Raw genomic sequence first — 19,609 nt, 5'->3', positions numbered from 1 at the left:
AGCACGCTGAATGTGGCTTTTTTTCTCCCATACCTGAATATGTCTTGAAAAGAGCAACTCCATTAATGCATACTCTGAAATCTCAATGAAAACACAGTATCGAACTTTATTGTGTCATCTTTGAAATCTCTTATTTTAATAACGATTTTTGGAATCTCAAACCTACAAGGAAAAGGTAGATCAAAATAACGGCAGTACAAGGGACTCAGACAGAACAACAGCAGAAACTAATGGGTGTACAAGGAACTCAGACAGACCAACTAATCATCGGACAACAGTAGAAACTTGAAAAAAGTGATGTTCACGGAAAACGTCCACAACAGGAATCGCAAAGGCAGCGAAAGACCACCAGCAACGGAAATAAAAACGACGTCGAAAACAAAATCCCTCTTCAAACAGCCGCATTCGGCCACTGGAATCACACTTGCATCTGTGGTGCTTACATTCTGAGAAACTCATCATACCTGGTGCGCCTGACTTTCATCAAATGATTCATATAGGGCTTCTCTCGTGGAAATGTTAGAAGAAGCTTTCAGAGAAAGGCAGACGCTTTTAATTATTATTTTTTTAATTTCCTAAAGGAAAGTTCCTTTCCTCTGGGCAAATCAGAGTCAATATTGTTAAGAGAAATCCCAGAAGTCTTGAGTGATGATAAGGGCGGGCAATGAGAATAACACCATTAGCTTAGTAACTCAACAATGAAGAGTCAAAATAACTACACTAGAATTATAACTCCAAATCAAAGCATGGAGGCAACGCTGGTGGAGGCCTGCAATAAAATCGTCAAAACACTGGCATCTGATCACACCAGACATTAGAGTCAACAATCTCAGACGAAAGCACTCAATCAAACAAAGCATTGGCCCTCAATCATACCAGAAAGCAGTGCGGATCAAGTGAAATGTTTGCAAGCCCATAACAAAACAGAGTAGACCAACTGGTGATCTCCGAGTTTAGCATCATGAAGCACCTCCGGAGGAACAGCAACTAAATATATCGCAAGTAAATATATCAAACTCATCACTGAATATCTCAATGCTGCATAAAGGACTCAATCCAAAACATCTCATCCAGGCAAGCCATTGAGTATACTTTGCAGAAGTAATCAAGCATAGTTCAGAAAATGAGGTCCTCTGTTTAACAGTAAAACTGATAATAATTAGACCACACAAAACCAATAACCAGCAGTTGCTACATGAGCATACTAGTCCAAATTTACCCCGCTGATTCCTTTGCAAGAACCACATCAATAATTTATCAGATCCAATACTTGATCGTCATCAAGCAAACCAAGTAACGTCACAAATCAATCCTAGAGATCAATCGAAATTAATATCAAAACAAGAGGGTAACGGAATTTGCATTCAACACCAAACGCCCAACTCGAATTTCGAGGCACTTCTGGACCAAATTAAACTGCTTAAAACAAGTTTTGTGGAAAAGTAATAGCCCCGGCCTGTCCGTATATGTCTTTGTTACGCTGTTCAGCCTGAAATTAAATTCCACAAAGTTGTCAGATCAACAAACTAATCGCAGTTAAAACGCCAGACAAAAAAATAGCAGCTGGGGGTAAATTTTACCTCTGGTGAATCAAATGTCATAACGAGTGTGACAGAACCTTGGACTCCAATGCTAGCTGGCCGGCCCTAAAAATTTGTACTTTAAGTTATAACATCATGGCAGTATGACCTTCCACAACCAGTCATCTGAAACAATTCAATTATTTGCCTCAGAAATTTTAGATTATATGATTCATTAGTGATTATAGCTGTGGCCTCAATCTTGAAAACTAACTTCTGCAGCAAAAATGGTACATGGTTCAGATATTCAGGAGGATTTCACTAAACATTCACCCATACCCACGTCAGCCATGAATTCAGCCCATGCAGCCTCCACTTTCTTTCAAAAGTGACCCAGGAAATTCACTTTAAATGATTTGTTTTACGTTTAATTAAATCAATGCAAGCCTCAGCAACAACACTGGAAAATGGCAGAGAAACACAATAGTTTTATTCGCTACAGGAAAGAAGAGATCTAATGCTTAATAGAAGAAAAATCATAAAGAAGGAAAGTATAGTACCAATAAAAACTGGACCAATTTATATTGCATTAAAGACAACTAACATATCTCTTGAAAAATTACTAAAATAAGAATTAAAACAAGAAATGTGGGACGTAATGAATACAAAATTATACAACACAAACCAGCACCACTGCAGCAGTAGCATCACAGCATCCTCTAACCAAATCTTTAACCAAATCTTGATACTACACTCTAGAATGGCAACCCACCGTACATGAAAATTACAGTTGAAAGCAAATTAGAGACAAATCAACCTCCATAATCAAGAAATCCTACTCCAATGGCACTACACTCCAGAATGGCAACCCACCATACATGGAAACTAGCTGGATGCAAATCAGCCTCCATAATGAAAAAATCATGTAACTATAGAAACAAATACAACTATGGAAAGTCAATAGTATATATAGTTACATCAAGTTGTATTGTGTGTGCTTACATATCATTTTATTTATCAATAAGAGAGAATTAATTCTCCACCATCTTCTGCTGCTCTATTCTCTTCTCTTCGTCTGTCATATTTTCTTCTCCATTTCATAGTTTCTTATTTGAAAGTAAGATTTCATGATCATATTGTAAGAGTGGATTGAAGGTTCAATTCCATTTTGAATCATCTTCTTATATATCCTCACTGCATCATCTGACATTCTCTGGCTGGTCATCAACTTGATAAGGGCATTATAAGTTTTCCCATCAGGTATGGAAAGTCAACAGTTACTCTTTTTTTTATATATATAGTTACATCCTGCACAAGTTGTATTGTGTGTGCTTACGTCTCATTTTATTTATCACTAAGAGAGAATTAATTCTCCACCATCTTCTGCTGCTCTATTCTCTTGTCATATTTTCTTCTCCATTTCATAGTTTTTTATTTGAAAGTAAGATTTCATGATCATATATTAAAGGTTCAATTCCATTTTGAATCATCTTCTTGTATATCCTCACTACATCACCTGGCATTCTCTGGCCGGTCATCAACTTGTTAAGGGCATTATAAGTTTTCCCATCAAGTGGACAACCCTTTTCTTTCATCTCCTTCAACAATTCATAAACCTTGTCCATCCTCTTATCATTCCCATACCCTGTCATCAAACATGTGTAAACTGCAGCATCAGGATGAAAACCATAATCAATCATCTCATAAAAATATTCAACTGCCTCTTTCATCTTAGTTTGCTTGCATAGATCCCGGATCAAAATTATATAGCTCCGAACATCAAGTGATGGGCCCTTGGCTTTAATGACCTCAAAGAACTTGATTGCATCAGACCTCTTTTTACTCCTTAACAACCCTTCAAGCATTATAGTATTGGTGACAATATCAGGCTTAAAACCCTCATCAAGCATCTCGTTCCAAATCCTCCCTGCCTCCATTAAATTTTTCACCATTCACCATCCATTAAGTAATATAGTATATGTCCTCAAATTTGGCATAAACCTACCTTCCAACTTCCTAAATAGTGCCTGAGCTTCTTTTCCAAGCTTGGCCCTCCCAAGACTATCAAGCAGAGCATTAATGGTCTCGACACCCACTCTATATTTGTGATTCTTCATTAACTCAAAAATACCAACAGCCTTTTTCCTGTCCTTTGTAGCAGCAAAAGCTCTCATTGCAATGGAAAATGTGTCTAACATCAAAAGCCTTTTTTCACCCATCCCTTAAAGCATTGACATCATAGTCTCAAACTGTCTAGCCACTCTATATTTGTGGAAATATTATTGATTTGATTCTCTATGGTTTTCATGGATGCAGAGAGTTCATTTTGGCCTTGTTTGAATACACCTACAAAATCCAATGAAGCTCAGCTCATTGATAGCGTCAAGGCCTGTTCTCATCTTCATCATTCTGGTACTACACTCGCTCATTTTAATAAAACTACGTAGTTGCATGCAAAATTCTCTTATTACTTGTTTGATTTTCAACGTAGCTTATTACTGCATGCCTGAAATATACTGATGAAAATATTTAATTTCTTCGATGATAATCACCTATTCTAAAATGGGTTTTCATCTAATATTTCTTTAATAATTGTTATGTTCATTTTCTTTTATTCCACTGCAAATGGAATTGCACTCAAGGTTTGTACAAACTTAAATGCAGGCAATTGGAGTTGTGCTACTCCCTTGTGTAGTGGTACCATGGTGGTATAATATGATCAAACAGATGCAGAAGCACATGGATTTCAATGCCCATGTTGTTCAATCTGGATTGGTATCTGAAATTGAGAACATAGCTAAATTATTGCACCCTATAAATTCATCTGCAATAAATTTAGCAAGAGTTATGAGTTCCTCCATCAATGGAAGCATACTCTCATCATACGATGTTGAGAATAAGGTTTGTGTCCATACTCAATTCATATATTTTAGAAGTTATTAATATTTGTAATAATAATATGCTATAAAAAGAGGGGTAATTTACCATTAAGAGTGCTAAGTTCAATTTTTTTTTCTTCTCCTTATGTTTGCAGGTAGCTCCCTCATTGTTTCAAGCATTTCCAGTAATTCCTTTCATATCACAGATTTCATATATTGGACTGGGAGGTCTTTTCTTCTCATACTATTATGAAGGAAACCAAGTATTTGCTATGTACTCTAACTCTACAGCTTCAAATGCGAGGAACTTTTCTTGGTATAGACAACCTGTAGATTCAGACACAGGAAAAGTATATGGAGATGCAGTTAAAACCCTTCCTTTCATTACAACCAATGCAAGTTGGATTGAGCAAGCATTAAATAGTAGTCAAGGGTATGCATCATTTGAGAGTGGATGGAACGGTGCTCAAGATCCTCTATTCCTTAACACAGTTAGTTTACATGGACAAGCAGTCCTCTCTTTAGGGTTTTCGGCTAAAGCATTAACTAGTTTCTTCAACAACGTAGAACTTTATGGTGGGAGCTTGTATTTGGCTACCCAATCCGGCAAAGTTCTTGTAGGAGGACTGCCTAACACTCAAATTGTGATAAAGGAAAATTCAGTTTCTCTATACATGACAAAACTGAATGGTGATCAAATTGATCACGTTGGAAATGTTTCATGCATGCCGAACAATGGCAAACTACAAGATTCAGTGTTGTACCTTGAGGAAGCAAAATACAGAGTTTTATGCTCCCAGGTTGAAATTGTGGGAGTGCAATCGGTATGTATCATTCTTAAAAGTATGCATCTTAGCAATGAGTCTTTGAACAAGTTTTTAGTCACGAGTTACTTTCTGGTCACTTTTCATACTTTGTTGTGCTATACTGCTGTGTTTTCATTTAGAGATCATAAAATCCGAGCCTTTCACATGTGGTTGTCGCTTAAAAATCATTCATGCAAGATCGGCTCATAGATTAATTTCAATTTTATTGATAACTGCTTTCTGAATTCATACAATTTATGGGAATTTGGATTGCAGGTATATGCGTTGGCTTTCCCATACAATGGACTAGCAAGCAGTGTTAACAGGAGCATCGAAATTTCCCTCGTTCTATTCATAATAATGATTGCTGCGATTTTCATTTCGATTGTTAGTTTCATATTGCTAGTGGTTAGGGCTGCAGGAAGGGAAATCCACTTGTGTTCAGCACTAATAAAGCAAATGGAAGCAACGCAACAAGCAGAACGAAAGAGCATGAATAAGAGTCTTGCATTTGCTAGTGCTAGCCATGACATTCGAGCGGCTTTAGCAGGCATTACTGGTTTGATAGAGATATGCTATGCAGAAGCGCGTGCAGGTTCTGAGTTAGATACAAATTTACAACAAATGGATGATTGCACAAAAGACCTAGTAGGTAAGCTTATATATGGACTGATCTTTTTAGCACATTAGAATTATAGTTTTTTGTATAGAATCTTCTCTTTAATAATTTAAATTTCTTACCTGTACAGGTTTGTTGAATTCTATTCTTGATACCAGCAAAATTGAAGCCGGCAAAATGCAACTTGAAGAAGAAGAATTTGATTTAGCCAAGCTTCTTGAAGATGCAGTTGATTTGTATCATCCTGTGGGCATGAAAAAAGGTGTAGATGTGGTGCTTGACCCCTATGATGGTTCCATTCTCAAACATTCTCGAGTGAAAGGCGACAGGGTAAAACTAAAGCAAGTCCTTTGCAATTTACTTAGCAATGCTGTTAAGTTTACATTTGAGGGGCATGTATCAGTTCGAGCCTGGACTCAAAAACCCAGTTTAGAGAACAAGATAATCGCTTCCAATCAGAATGGTTTGTGGAGATGTTTTTTATGCCTTTTTTCCAAGAACAAAAAAGAATTTGATGAAGTGAAGCAAAAACAATGCTCCATTGAATTTGTATTTGAGGTGAATGATACAGGTAAAGGAATTCCGAGAGAAAAACAAAAATCAGTGTTTGAGAATTTTGTTCAAGTCAAAGAAACAGCTCTTGGACAAGGAGGAACTGGCTTAGGACTTGGCATCGTTCAATCTTTGGTACGTACTCAACTTTTGCACAAATTAACTAGTAGTTTTCTATAGCACATTAAGTACCAAAGCCTGTTTAAATCCTCAAAACATGTTCCATTCTTGTTTCTGCTTTTGATTATATTTCTTTGATCAACCTTTGTTAAATAATTTTCACCAGGTGCGTCTAATGGGAGGAGAAATAGGAATCGTGAATAAAGAGAATGGCAAGAAGGGAACTTGCTTCAAGTTCAATGTTTTCCTTGACATATGCGAGATACCTTCAGCATATATAAAAAATGCTGAAGTTGAGATTGAAGGGGATTCCATGCCTGATGGTGAACTTAACTATTCGGTGCTGCCTATTCAAACTCCTTCTCCAGGCCTAGTGATTCGCACCCCTAGTCCTAGGCTGTCTATACTTGGTTCTAGTCCCAAGATTGAAGGATCCCATGTTGTTCTGCTGATTCAAAATGAAGAGCGGCTAAGAAGTTCACATAAATATATAGAGGGTTTGGGGATAAAAGCATCATCTGTGAAGCAATGGAAGCATCTTCACTCTACCCTAAAAAGGATAAAAGTCAGGCAGAATGTTTCACCATATGGTTCTTCAGGAAAATCTGATTTGGGCTCAAGAAGTGACCATTTTAACTCTAGATCAATGAAGGATGTGCCTTTAAATTCCATGGACGGGATAGATCAAAAACCATCCGCAAGTAGAAGTAGTAATCTTAGAGGTGCATCAGGCTTTGTATTGCTTGTGATTGATGCTGGTGCTGGACCATTTCAGGAACTTTGTAGAGTCGTTGCTGAATTTAAAAGAGACCTTCCTAGCAGTTGCTACAAGGTTGTTTGGCTGGATAAACCAACTTCACGAAGTATCAATTTGAGAGGCTTTGAACATGACTTGATCAATCCAAGGGACGACATTTTGTTGAAACCATTTCATGGTTCTCGCTTGTATCAAGTGATACGACTTCTACCTGAATTCGGGGGTCATGAACTTATTTCCAGATCAAAGAGAGAAAATGCAATCCAAGCCACAAATGCTCTTAAAGATCCTGGTTCATCTTCATCAACACATTCACAAGGAACAAAGTTAAAGGTTCCATCAACTTGTGAAAACTCATTTCAACAAGTGGACTCACAAGCAGAAGGCAGCTCAAAAAATGAAAAAAACAGGAAGAATCCTTTGTTAGATGATCCAGATCATTCTCATGTTAAATCCAAATCAAGACAGTCTCCAACTGAAAGGCTACCGGTTAGATCATCAGAGATCCAAGAAGCACGTGGTAATCCAAGCAAAGACAAATCCTTAAGCGGGTTGAAATTATTGGTCGTTGATGATAATGAAATATCCCGCAAAGTGACCAGGCACATTCTTAAAGGGCATGGTGCAACTGTTGAGGTTTGTGAAAATGGGGAGGAAGCTTTCCAACTAGTTCGCATAGGTCTACACAACCAAAGGGAACATAGCCACTCTATTGTGCTTCCTTATGACTACATATTAATGGACTGCGAGGTAAAGAATATGAATCTCTTTACTTTCATGTTGTTATCAATTGTTTTCTTCGCTAAAAATGCCTACTTATCTTTTATTTTCTTAAAACAAACAACAATAGCACCCAACATTAAACTTAAAACATACTAGTAATTAGTTGGTTGACAAGAAGTTTTCTGCAAATCTCACGAAATAAAGCAGTACGCATTGTAGCTGTCTAACCTTCCTCGTGTTTTCCCCCAAACATTATCCTGTCAGTTTGCTTTTATTTGAGGATAAAGAGGGGAAAAGGCCATGGAGGCGAATTTTGACAGCTAAATGATTTATTAGTTCTTGCAACTAGTATACAGGATAGAAGATCATGGGGAAATATGTTGTCACTTAAACTTGGTTCATGCAAATAATTTTATCTTATGATAAAGTTTACGTTAACCATGTTTTAATATCTTGTATTCAACAGATGCCAAAAATGGATGGGTGTGAAGCAACAAGACAGATAAGAAAAGAGGAGAAGTTTTATGGCGTTCACATCCCTATCTTAGCATTCTCAGCAGATAACTCAGGAGGTCAAGGTAAAAAGATGAAGGAGGCTGGAACAGATGGTCGAGTGAACAAAAAAATCAATATGGAACAGCTGGAGGAGACCATCAGAAACATTCAACAAAAAAGAATGCATCTTTAATCCCTTTAATGTATCTTCCTTGTAATTTTGCATTGCTTCTAAATATAAGATTTATGCATGCATGCAAAATGAGTCCTTGTACTAATTTATCCTAAAAGTAATGCTAACCTTAACGTCTATCATTTTCAAAAGCAGTTCTAAAAATTTCATGCATTGAATGAGTGGACCTTATAAATCCAATGGTTGAGATTTTTCAGTAAGAATATTTTAAGTAAGACAACAATACTCCCCGTGCAGTTTGTGATAGTTTAGCACGGGAGTTGAAAGGGTAGATGATTTTGCATTATGGCTTTATTTTTCTCTAATCGTGAATGCCTCTGCTCATCATTTGCTCTTTGGTTTATTTAATTTCTAATTGGTTCTCCTATAGTCTTGTTTTTGGCCTATTCTTATTTCAGTTCTTGATTCCGACGCTTTACCTGATTTGCTAACAACCTGGATATTCAATATTTGACTAGTTGAAAAAAGAGTCTCATATTTTTTTTTTATTTGATTTCTATGATGTTATTTTGATTTTACTGGAAAAGCTGCATAAACTTTGGCACTTTACTCACAATCACAAACATCCTCCTATACATCATCGATTCAGCCACATCTATAGACTGGGACAGTCATAGGGACCATGACCCTTTCTCTTAAAAGAAATGCTTCAAAATTACCAAGAAAACTCACCAGCATCAATGCAGTTTCTGAAAGCTCTGTCAAAAATGTACTCTGGCCTGCCATAATATGATCTTTTGCACCCATTCTGACAAAGATGCGGTCAACAGGAGACAACTCAAAGCTTTCAGCAGGGACATCGGCTCCAATCTATGAAAAAAAAATCAAAGATGGAGAATGTGGATGGTTACCAGGCAAAACATATATTTTGAAGGATAGATAATTTACCTGGGCCAGAATCACAGCCAAACAAACTTGCCGAAGAAGAGTAGATTTTCCACCCATGTTAGGACCAGTGAGAAGGATAAAGCCGGCACAACCAGAACCCCCAATACTAATGTCATTTGGGACAAATGCACCCTTTCCCAAAGAGTCGCTCCTAAGAACAGGGTGTCCTAATAGTTTTGCAGAAAGGCATGGTACTTGTACTTCACTTGACAATGATGAACCTACGATGGTTGGACGACATGCAGGTCCTTCATAATAGCCACTTGCAATTGCCAGACTGATCAAAACATCCAGTTCTGCATCATGTGTGACTAGTCTCAGTCAAGAAAAATGAATTGAAATCATACCATGACAATAGTTTCATCCCACAAAGGAGTGGGAGCGCCTGCGTGTTTGAAAGAGAGAAAATTTGGATTCTACTTGAAATACAATTTGCTCTTGTTAGCTTTCTACAGACATGCTGTAGTGCAGAGAGAGATGCATATTCATAATCAAGATCCTATTCTGCGTGAATAAAGTTGGTGCACAAACCTGCAGTTGCAGAAACTAATTGTCTCCACTTGTCATGGTACTTGCAAAAACGCACAATTAACCTCTGCAAAATGCTCTTCAATGCCGACTCCTTTTCAGATTCAACCTGTGAGAGCTCTCCTAAGAACTTCTTTATACTTGGGAGTCCAATACCTGTAGAAGCCCTGCATGTCCCAGGCAGCATGTAGAACAAGAATTTAAACAAGATAGCGACAAGGAAAACCAAATTTCCTAAGACCAGTAAGCTATTTGCTATAGCCAAAGTTAAGATCCCAGCCACAATGTTTCCTTGTCCGACAAAAAAAGGGACCCAGTTAACATAGATTGTAGTTTGTAATAAATAAATGTAAAATCAGGTCGTTATTATACATGCATACACCATCATTCTCATTCACACTCTTTGACACCTAATCACATATTTGGAACCTGCCAGCTTTTATGGGCATGCTAGCTGATACTGACCCTATCTATTTATATTAAAAACCATGTTTACAGGGCCTTTTCTTTAAATATTTCACATGACCATGATAAAAATTAGGCAAAAGCAGTATAAACGACTTAAATTCCAAGTTCTTTTGTTGCAATTCCATGGCACAATGACAAGCACATTCTTAAGGAAGCTAAAAAAGCAAGAAACACAATTCATTTGCTTATGTTTGCATACGTGTTCACAATGTTTGTTAATGCATTCTACCACAACAGTATTGCATCACCACAGGACAGATGGTGATAACTTTTCAAATGTTTTTAACAATAGAATCAACAAATTAGATGATGTTACACTTGTCACATTGATTAATTGGCCAAACACTTGCTATTTTTTCAAGAAAGTGTCATACACCAAGCATTCAATATGCATCACTTACCTTTTTGGATGAACGCAGCAGCTCATAATCTTGAGGAATACTACCACGCAGATGTTCAGGAACCTCTAACAGGTATGCCTCTTTTCCAACTGTGACATAAGTAATCTGTAAAATAGGTCATGTAATGAGAGAACATGTTATTTACTAAAACAAATTAAGAGAAGACTAATATTTCTGGAGAGGATCTTACTGACTTGTCCCCTAGTAATTTCTGTTGTTCCTTCAGGTGTCTAGCCAAACTAGATTCAACCTCTTTAACTTTTTCACAAGCAGGATCATACTCCACATCGACACCTTCATGAGGTATTATACGTCCAGAATTGTTGGCTTCTACCCAATCAAAGGCACTCTTAAAATGTTTAAGAATTGGAAGGATGTCTGGAAGATCTTTACCTACAATTACATAACAAAATAAGATGCCAAACTACAATCTTATAAAAACATTAAAAGAACAACAAACTGAAAAGTACCAGGTGTTGATAAATGATGCAACCGTCCAGACTCCACATTTTCCAACATGACAGCAAGCGAAGAACATGCTTGGGCCACTAATTCACAGCCACGTAGAGCGGATATAAACTCCTGAAGCTGCTTCTTTGCTGCATCCTCATGTAAAACTACTTTATTTGCATTTCTTCCATTGGCTTCGCTGTTTTTCAATAAAAATAATGAACAAGAAACATATTTACATGAAGCTCGGTACTTCCATAATGCTAGAAAAATACATTTGATGCATGCTTATTCCTTCTTATCCTTACCTGGTAGAAAATATGCGTGCAAGCAGCCGCTCAATGTCTGGAAGCCCGGACATCACCTTTTGAAATTCAACCATCATGGGTTGAAAGTTAGCTATGATATCAGAATGCAAACTCAAACAGCAATTAGCTGGTTAGAGAATGAAAAATATAAAAGAAATGCAACTATCAGGCAGAAAATTGAAGAGATCAAAATATTCAGCTCAAAAATAAAACTTGAAAAATTATGAGAGCACTTAATCATATGGAGAAAAGCACTCTATACTCCTTGGACTTTGAAAACCAAAAGATATTTATGGTCCCATCAAAGTATAAACTTTGAAGGGACCATTTCAAAACAGTCCTGCCCTTCTGCAATTTTTCTAGAAGTGGCTGCTCTCAAGCCTTGAACCTGCAACATCATAGCTGCAAGCCCGAGATTTCAAGTTTTGCAAGCAACAATGAAGACCTTAAGAAATCCATTTTTTTGAAAAACTTGGAGCAAGAAAATGGAAAGAGAAAAGGCAATGAACCATGCCAATGATAGCAGCCCCATATTTATTTGGGAATCAAAACAGTAATACTGTTTTAGGTTTTTCATTAATACACAGCCCGTTAATTTTCAAATGGAAAAACTGGCATATGATAGCTAATTGACACTTTCCTCAAAATAAATCATCAATCCATAAACTGTAACTTTTAGTTCAAGCATTAGAGGCTTTGGAATTGTTCACCAAGGTCTAAAATTCCAATTACATATATATAAAGTTCACCCAGCAAAACATCTCATGCTAGAAAATGAATACCTACTGCAAACTTGCCCGCAGACCTGCTACAGCATCCTGGCGATCTTTAATTGATTCCAAATGGCATAATGGTCTTGCTAGCCATGTTTCAGCAACCTCTTTCCAAATGCCGTCACACAATGATTCAATTGCGCATACAGCGTCCTTCATAGATAACAAAATACCTCAAACAATTTTCAGGAGAGAAAAAAAAAATGGCATATTTAAGAGCATATGACACCCTTACCCTGAAGTGTCTCCGTTTCTGCTGTTCTAAAAAATCTCAAGGTTCTCCAGGGCAGCAGCATCGAGAATCATGTATGGTTTCTTAGCAACCTCACAGAAATCAGAGCAAGGAAGGGAATTAAATTTCGCAAATCTAAGCAATGTCTCATCCAAAAATGCCTGTTTTAGATAATAGAGAGCGCCTCCAAGAGCTGAGAGAGCAGGGCTTCCATTTTCTCCTTTATTGACAAACTCTGACAAAATGCTGGGCAGGCAGCTTGGCCTATATTCTCCAACATTAAGGTTAGTTGTATCCAAATCTGTTTTATTTAAGGGTCCAGAAGCTGAAAGATCACCAATAGGCTTGTAGATAGTTTTGACTTCCTGAACAGTTTTCTCCGCGTCCCAGAATTCTGAGAGGGGAGCCAACTCATTGACCAAGGGATTTCTTGTATGTCTCACCATTACTCTCTCAGTTTCGGAGCTAAGCATTTTAGCAGGTTTTACAATTTCCACTGGCCTCAGCTCAGATAATAGACAGCACAATGAACTGCATTCAGCATCATCTCCAAACTTGAAAAGGGAATTGACAATAAAAGATATTAGCAAAACAGATGACACAATGGAATTATCAACAAAGCCTCAAAAAACAATCTCATCAACTAATACACAATAGAATCTGATAAAAATCAACAAACCTGTCCAAGAATGATTCTGCTAGTAGTGACATCAACAGCACAAACACCAAAAATCCGCTCAAGACCTTGGTTTGCCAAACTCTGGCGACTTTCAGTCAGTGCCATTAAATAAGAAGCATCAGGATTTGCAGAAAGCAACTCCCCCTCAGTTAGTGTTCCTTTTGTAATCACCGCACATATTTCACGTTTTACAACCTAAACAAATGGGAAATAATTGCCGAAACTTGGGATGAAAGAAACTAACAAGAGAATGCCTAAAACATCGTAAAAAAAATTATTAAGACAAGTAATCCAACATGTGATTAGTGTTAACATCTAGCCTAAGTTTCAAGTGATTTATGAATCTGATTTAAACATGGTCCTAAAATGACTGCAGGTTGATCATCAACAAATAACAGAGCAGTCCGCTCAATCAAATGCAGAATAACAGTGGAAGATGAAATTCCGAGGTAAAAACTGAAATCATTTCAGGGACGTGAAATAAATTCAGACCTTGTCTTTAGAACCTTTCTCTTTGCGACGAAGCTCTAACTGTTCAGGTGTTTCTGTCTGCTCTACAACAAGAACTCGATAACCCTGCTCTTCAAGGCAGCTTGTTAAATTTCATTGGAGAAACAAATGAGGCTAAATAAAAAAAGGAGAAAATAAGTACAGGCCAACCTTTCTAGCCAATTTCTCCACATTCAAAGAGAAGTTCTTCTCTGGAAAGCCACAGTGAGGTTGTTCTCCCTAAGCATCCAAGAAGGAATCATATAATAACTTGAGTCAAAATCCAAAGAAACAAATAAATTCCAAAATATGTAACCAAGAATAGAAGACAAATGCCTCAGGCCAATTTTGATGCCTTCTGATTAAATGATTGCATTGAGAAAGAGTCAACAAAGACAGCAGAGTCCAAAAGATAGTATTCATGATCGTTAGCACTTAATGAATCCTACCTTCATATATTGCAAATCTAGTTCTTTAGCTCCTACATGGGCATCCATTTCAAAGAGCTCATAAAATTTGCCCATCTGCACCAGCAGAAATGATATAATTATTATTAGGCAGAACCTAGTAAAGAGAGATTTGATGAATGTATGAAATCCATCTGACTTATGTACATACCTTGAAAAACAAAACCTTATCCATGTGCTTTGACTTAAACTCCCACCGTTGTCTCTGCACATAACAAACAATGAAATTCAAGAAGACAGCTCCTTCAATAGTTTCAAACCAATCAGTGTATGAAAGCCCCTAACTGGCCACCTGTTAAACTCTTTGCAAACTCAGCGGGCAAGTATAGAGTCCTGCTACATCTCCAGGACGCCTTCTCTTTGCATCCCTGCGTTCTCTGTTTCAGAATCAAGGCAAGTAGCAATCAAGGGTGATGCTTCATTCAAAACAACAAACAGTTGGAGCTTCATCAACTATTTACTGTGTTCTTTATTTATTTACTTAATTATTTTGCTGGGTTGACCTCACTACATCAAGATGTACATCAGTGGGCCTAAAACATGAGATTCACATGCGTGAGAAGGGTTAAAAATGAAAATAACGCAGGCAAACAATGCACTGAAAGAAGTGCATGGTTTCTCCATTCTCTTCAAAATGATGTACGATCATAGGTATGAATGAAGACTAGAGCATATGGACCACATTGTTGCAATGAGAACTTACCGTCCAAGAAATGGAAACTTTTCAGCTTCACGCGTGCTAAATCTTTCTGATGCATCAGTCATCAAGGCATTTTCAAAGCCATTAAAAACTCCATCTGCAGTAAAACATGCACAAATTCAACAACAGCGATGCGTGACCTAATTGTCATTTTTTCCCTTTTTATGGGAATGTAAAACCTTGTTCTAGCTCCTTTTATTCAAAAATTTTATAGAAGCAAACATTTACTGTAGCGAAATAATTATCCTTGGGCAGTAACCGTGATCATAGCATAAATGAAGATATGCTACTGCAGAGACAAACATATCCAGATAGAAACTACAAAGAAAAGGAAGCCCTTTGAATCATAAAGAAACTCTCATGTAATGTCTAACGAGTCAGTATTTCCAGCCTGTCCAACAATACCCATTTTGTTATTGACTTCAGTACGTCTTTTTAGGATTTTCTAAATAAAATGTGATGAATCCATGTCATAAATTTCTTCCAACAACCCCCCTTATCCCAAACAAATAGAGAAGGAAAAACAATTACTTGCTCTCCTTGTTCTTTACAGGATCCACAACTGAAACCCTGACTCCTCCCGTACTTGCATCCCCACCACTCTTTCCCTTCTTTCCCAAATCCAACTTTCCACCTTCTCCACTCGCTTTCCTTTTCCTCGAATCCTTCCCACCTCTCTTTCCTTTCTTGCCATCATCCGCTTCTTCCTCATCCATCAAATCAACGTCCTCCTCCTCGCTAACATCCTTCTCCGCATTCTTTCCCCAATCTTCATCACTCGAGTCGTCGTCACCACTACCACCACCAGCACCGCCATTATCGCCCTCGACATTCTCCATCTCATCATCTTCAAGCACAATCTTCCAAAAACCCAAAGAACCCCTGCGCAACCTCTTAAATTTCTTAAAACATGGCTCTACCCACTCAATCTTCTCATTGCTCAAATCCAACAATTCCTCTTCAGAATCATCATATTGTATCAAATGCTTCTTCGATTCATCATCGCAAGATTTGACACGACCCTCGAACCAGCTCTTATCCAGGGGCCAGTAAAACCTAACCCTCCTCTCCACCACCTCTTTGCCATACACTCCAATTGTTGAAGGAGACGGTGAAGGAGTTTGTCCAATAACTAGTAGGGGTTTTTTAGGCTTAGATTGGAGTGGCTAAGGAGTAGTTGGGCTAGAACTAGAGCTTTGGGTTCGAGAGCTAGGGCTAGGGTTAGGTTTAGTATAAGATTTAGGGATTTGTTTTTTAGAGAGCGTGGGAGAAGGAGATGGAGAAGGAGTCGTCGTCGTCTTGGAGAAGAAGGCAGTTATTTGGCGCTGTGGATTTACTATTGGTGATCTACCGTTGATCTGTCTACGCGACGGTGCCATTTTTTCAATCTTTATTTTATTTTTTGCAGCTTCGAGAGAGGTAGAGACTGAACACAGAGAGCGAGCAAACTAAATGAGATGGATTGGGAAGATGAAGAACGAAAAAGGTGGAGAGTGGAGTTTTTTAAATTTGGCTTCCAGGTATTACTGTAATAATAATAATAATGATGATTTGGAATGTCGCTGGCGGGAATTTAATGAGGTCCCCGGCAAGTGTTCTCGATCTTCGTTAATTGGCGGGAATGTGGGCGATCATTGATTGCGGGCGTTTAAAGCTTACTTCGCTGCACTTCTAAGAGTTGACTGAGATAGGGAGAATGTTTTTTAAAAAAACAAATTTAAAATAATTTTTAAAATTATTAAATTAAAATTATTAAAAATATATAGAAATATCTTTTTAATATTTTTTCAAATAAAAAATATTTTTTAAAAAACATTTAAAAGCATAAAGAAAAGTTACGGGAACCAAGTGCTTGGAATATGTTACTCTTTGTTAAGCCTTTACTCTCACCACTAATTAGTTGTCTGTCACCCATGCATGTTAATAATGATGTTTAAAAATGAAAAAATGAAGAAAAATTGAGTTATTGATTAATAGATTCATTTCTAGCTGTTTAAATGCCTAATCACCTTGATTAAATCCACATGAATGATAGTTTCTTTTCCAAAAAGGGAGTGAAAATTCATCTCAGTTTCAAATCCTAAAAAAAAAAAAGGAGAAAAGACGAAGCTAAGAAAAGATTTAATTATTTTTGTGTATTTTATTGTCTTCATTAGATAAAATCTATATATTTTAGCCATAAATTATATGAAATAATAATAAGAGTGCATTTGTCGAATCAAATATTTATAATTCATGATTCTATAATAAGAGTGTATTTGTTAAAATAAAAATCTAAATCCTTGCCTTTTTTTTGTTAACTAGTCGTCGTCGACGTGGTCTCCAATCCCCACCCAACCCCACAATGTTTTTATGTCTTGGCTGCAGCACTGGTTACAAAAAAAAAAAATAGGGGGATTCAGTTGAAGGGGTTTGTCAAATCTAATCTATAATTAATACCCTTATCCTCGACACATATCATCCATGAAATTAGTTTAAACAAAAAATATTAGTTATATTATATCTTTACAAGCCCCTTTTCCCTTCTAATATAATCTGTAATGTTAAGAAATATTAGTTATATTATATCTTTACGAGTCCCATTTTTTCTGGTCCAATATCTTAAATTCTAAATCGACGCCTATTTAATGTTTTTTTTTAAATCAAGATATGAAGTAAAACCACTTTAAAAATATACTCGGTCATTGTTTTTTTTTAAGAATCTTAATTGTTATCTTTTATAAAATAAAATATTGAATTTATTAATGAAATTATAAAAATTTCAGGAATTCTTAGCCGTTGAAAATTTTTCATATTTCCAAGAAAAAAAAATCGATTTTTTTTAGGAAATGTACAGAAATTTAATTGTTTTCGAAAACATTAATGGCTAAGAATTTTAGATCATTTATTTATTTCCTAAATATTTCATTTCATAAAATAAAAAATTTGATTTTTAAAAGTAAACTGTAGATTTTAGTCTTAATCTTAATCTTAATCTTAAATAAATTCCAAAATATTTTATTTGTTAAATATTAATTTGAGTATTTTATTTTCCTATTTTCTAAAATAATGTCACAAATTTAACGGCTGAGAGTTTTTGATAACTCTTATCTAAGCATGTCAATTATTTTTACTACTAAACATCTTCAAAGGGTTAACTTGTATTAAAAGGATTTTTTTTCCCTCGAGAATGCTTAAGAATTTTAATTGCCAAGTATTGTTGGAATTTTTTTATTTCTTAAGATTTTTGGATTTTTTAAGAATATATTAATTCTTGTATCCCTTAAAACATTTTCAAAAACTTTTCTTTTCTTTAAAGAAATTAACCTTTCTTTAATATTTAATTGATATTCATCTGGTTATTTAATGCTATGTTGTTTAATTGGCTAAACTTGTTTCCAACCAGAAAATGTTTAGTTGTGGGTTTGCTGAAGGTGGAGGAGATGTAGACATATGGTGTTGATGGCTTGCAACAACCAAGAAGCAAGGTGCGAGGGGAGAGCACAAGCTTGAAATATGAAGAAAAGGAGAAGGAGAGCATATCTAGCAATTAAAAGAACTGTTGACCGAGAGGTATTTATGTCTTTTGATTTTTAGAATTCAGTAAAAATATATTTTTACCATTGAAATCAAAAAACAAAATTGTCTAAGGGCATTTTCATCATTTTCGCATGTTTTTTGTTTTTGTTAATTACACATTATTGGAGGGCATTTTAATTTTTTTTACATTGAATAATTGATTTTTATATTCAATTATTGGAGGGTATTATGATTTTTAAATTGCCACATGTAATTTGAGAGAACTTAATATCTATTAAACGTTAAACTTTTTTAAAACGAACGATTTTACGCCTAATAGAACTTGATCATTTATGTTTAAAAAAATATCATGTGAATCACGCGTTATATCAATTAATAATTAATTTCAAAATATTTAACACTAAGATCCCTTTCAAAGATATAGTTTTTAAACTATGTACATTGAATTAAAAAGTATTTAAATACTAAATTACTATTAAGAAATTATTGTAATTTTCAGGGCATCTATCCTGAGGAAAAATTTTATTTTAAATAAATTCTAATGTATATTTAATTTTCAACACTATATTCTTTGAATATTTGTAATACTAAACAAAAACTGTTATTACAACGAGTTCTTAATTTATTTGAAATTGTTATTTTTTTACAAGTTTTTAACATTTTTTCCATAAAAAACCTATCATAAATCTGTATCGTAATACTATATTTTAATTTATGTAAAAACAAAATACCATGACTTAAAAGGAAGTGTATGAATTCATGGGAGAATTTAAAAAAAATAAATTGTTAAGTAAAAAAACAAAACCAAAAATTAAAAAAAAAATAAAAGAAAAAGATATTAGGCCTGGCCCAAACATGGTGTGCCTGACTAACTTGCATGGCCCAGGCAATTAAGATTAAAAAAAATCTAAATGTTTCGTCCATACTTGAACTCTCTTCTTTTTAAAGACGTACCACGTGTCAGGACGAAGGAAACTTCGAGCTCATATTGGTCGTGGGTTGAAAACGGGAATTGAACTCTATGAGATCTAATCTCCCGTTGT

General features: G+C 35.9%; 1 protein-coding gene and 1 pseudogene across 1 annotated transcript; one reads left to right on the top strand and one right to left on the bottom strand.

Moving 5' to 3' along the window:
• Positions 1 to 1,136: 1,136 nt before the first annotated feature.
• Positions 1,137 to 16,673, bottom strand: LOC112328341 (DNA mismatch repair protein MSH6-like; annotated as a pseudogene).
• LOC127905706 (histidine kinase CKI1-like) lies at positions 3,879 to 8,664 on the top strand. Its single transcript, XM_052455530.1, has 7 exons — positions 3,879 to 3,932; positions 4,185 to 4,421; positions 4,555 to 5,223; positions 5,482 to 5,857; positions 5,955 to 6,511; positions 6,663 to 8,003; positions 8,443 to 8,664. The coding sequence occupies exons 1-7, from the start codon at positions 3,879 to 3,881 to the stop codon at positions 8,662 to 8,664; spliced, it is 3,456 nt and encodes a 1,151-aa protein (XP_052311490.1).
• Positions 16,674 to 19,609: the final 2,936 nt, after the last annotated feature.

Source organism: Populus trichocarpa, chromosome 8 (genome assembly GCF_000002775.5).
Source record: "Populus trichocarpa isolate Nisqually-1 chromosome 8, P.trichocarpa_v4.1, whole genome shotgun sequence".
Classification (NCBI taxonomy): Eukaryota; Viridiplantae; Streptophyta; class Magnoliopsida; order Malpighiales; family Salicaceae; genus Populus; species Populus trichocarpa.
Note: the sequence above shows the minus strand (reverse complement) of the source record. Positions and strands in the feature narration are given on the sequence as shown.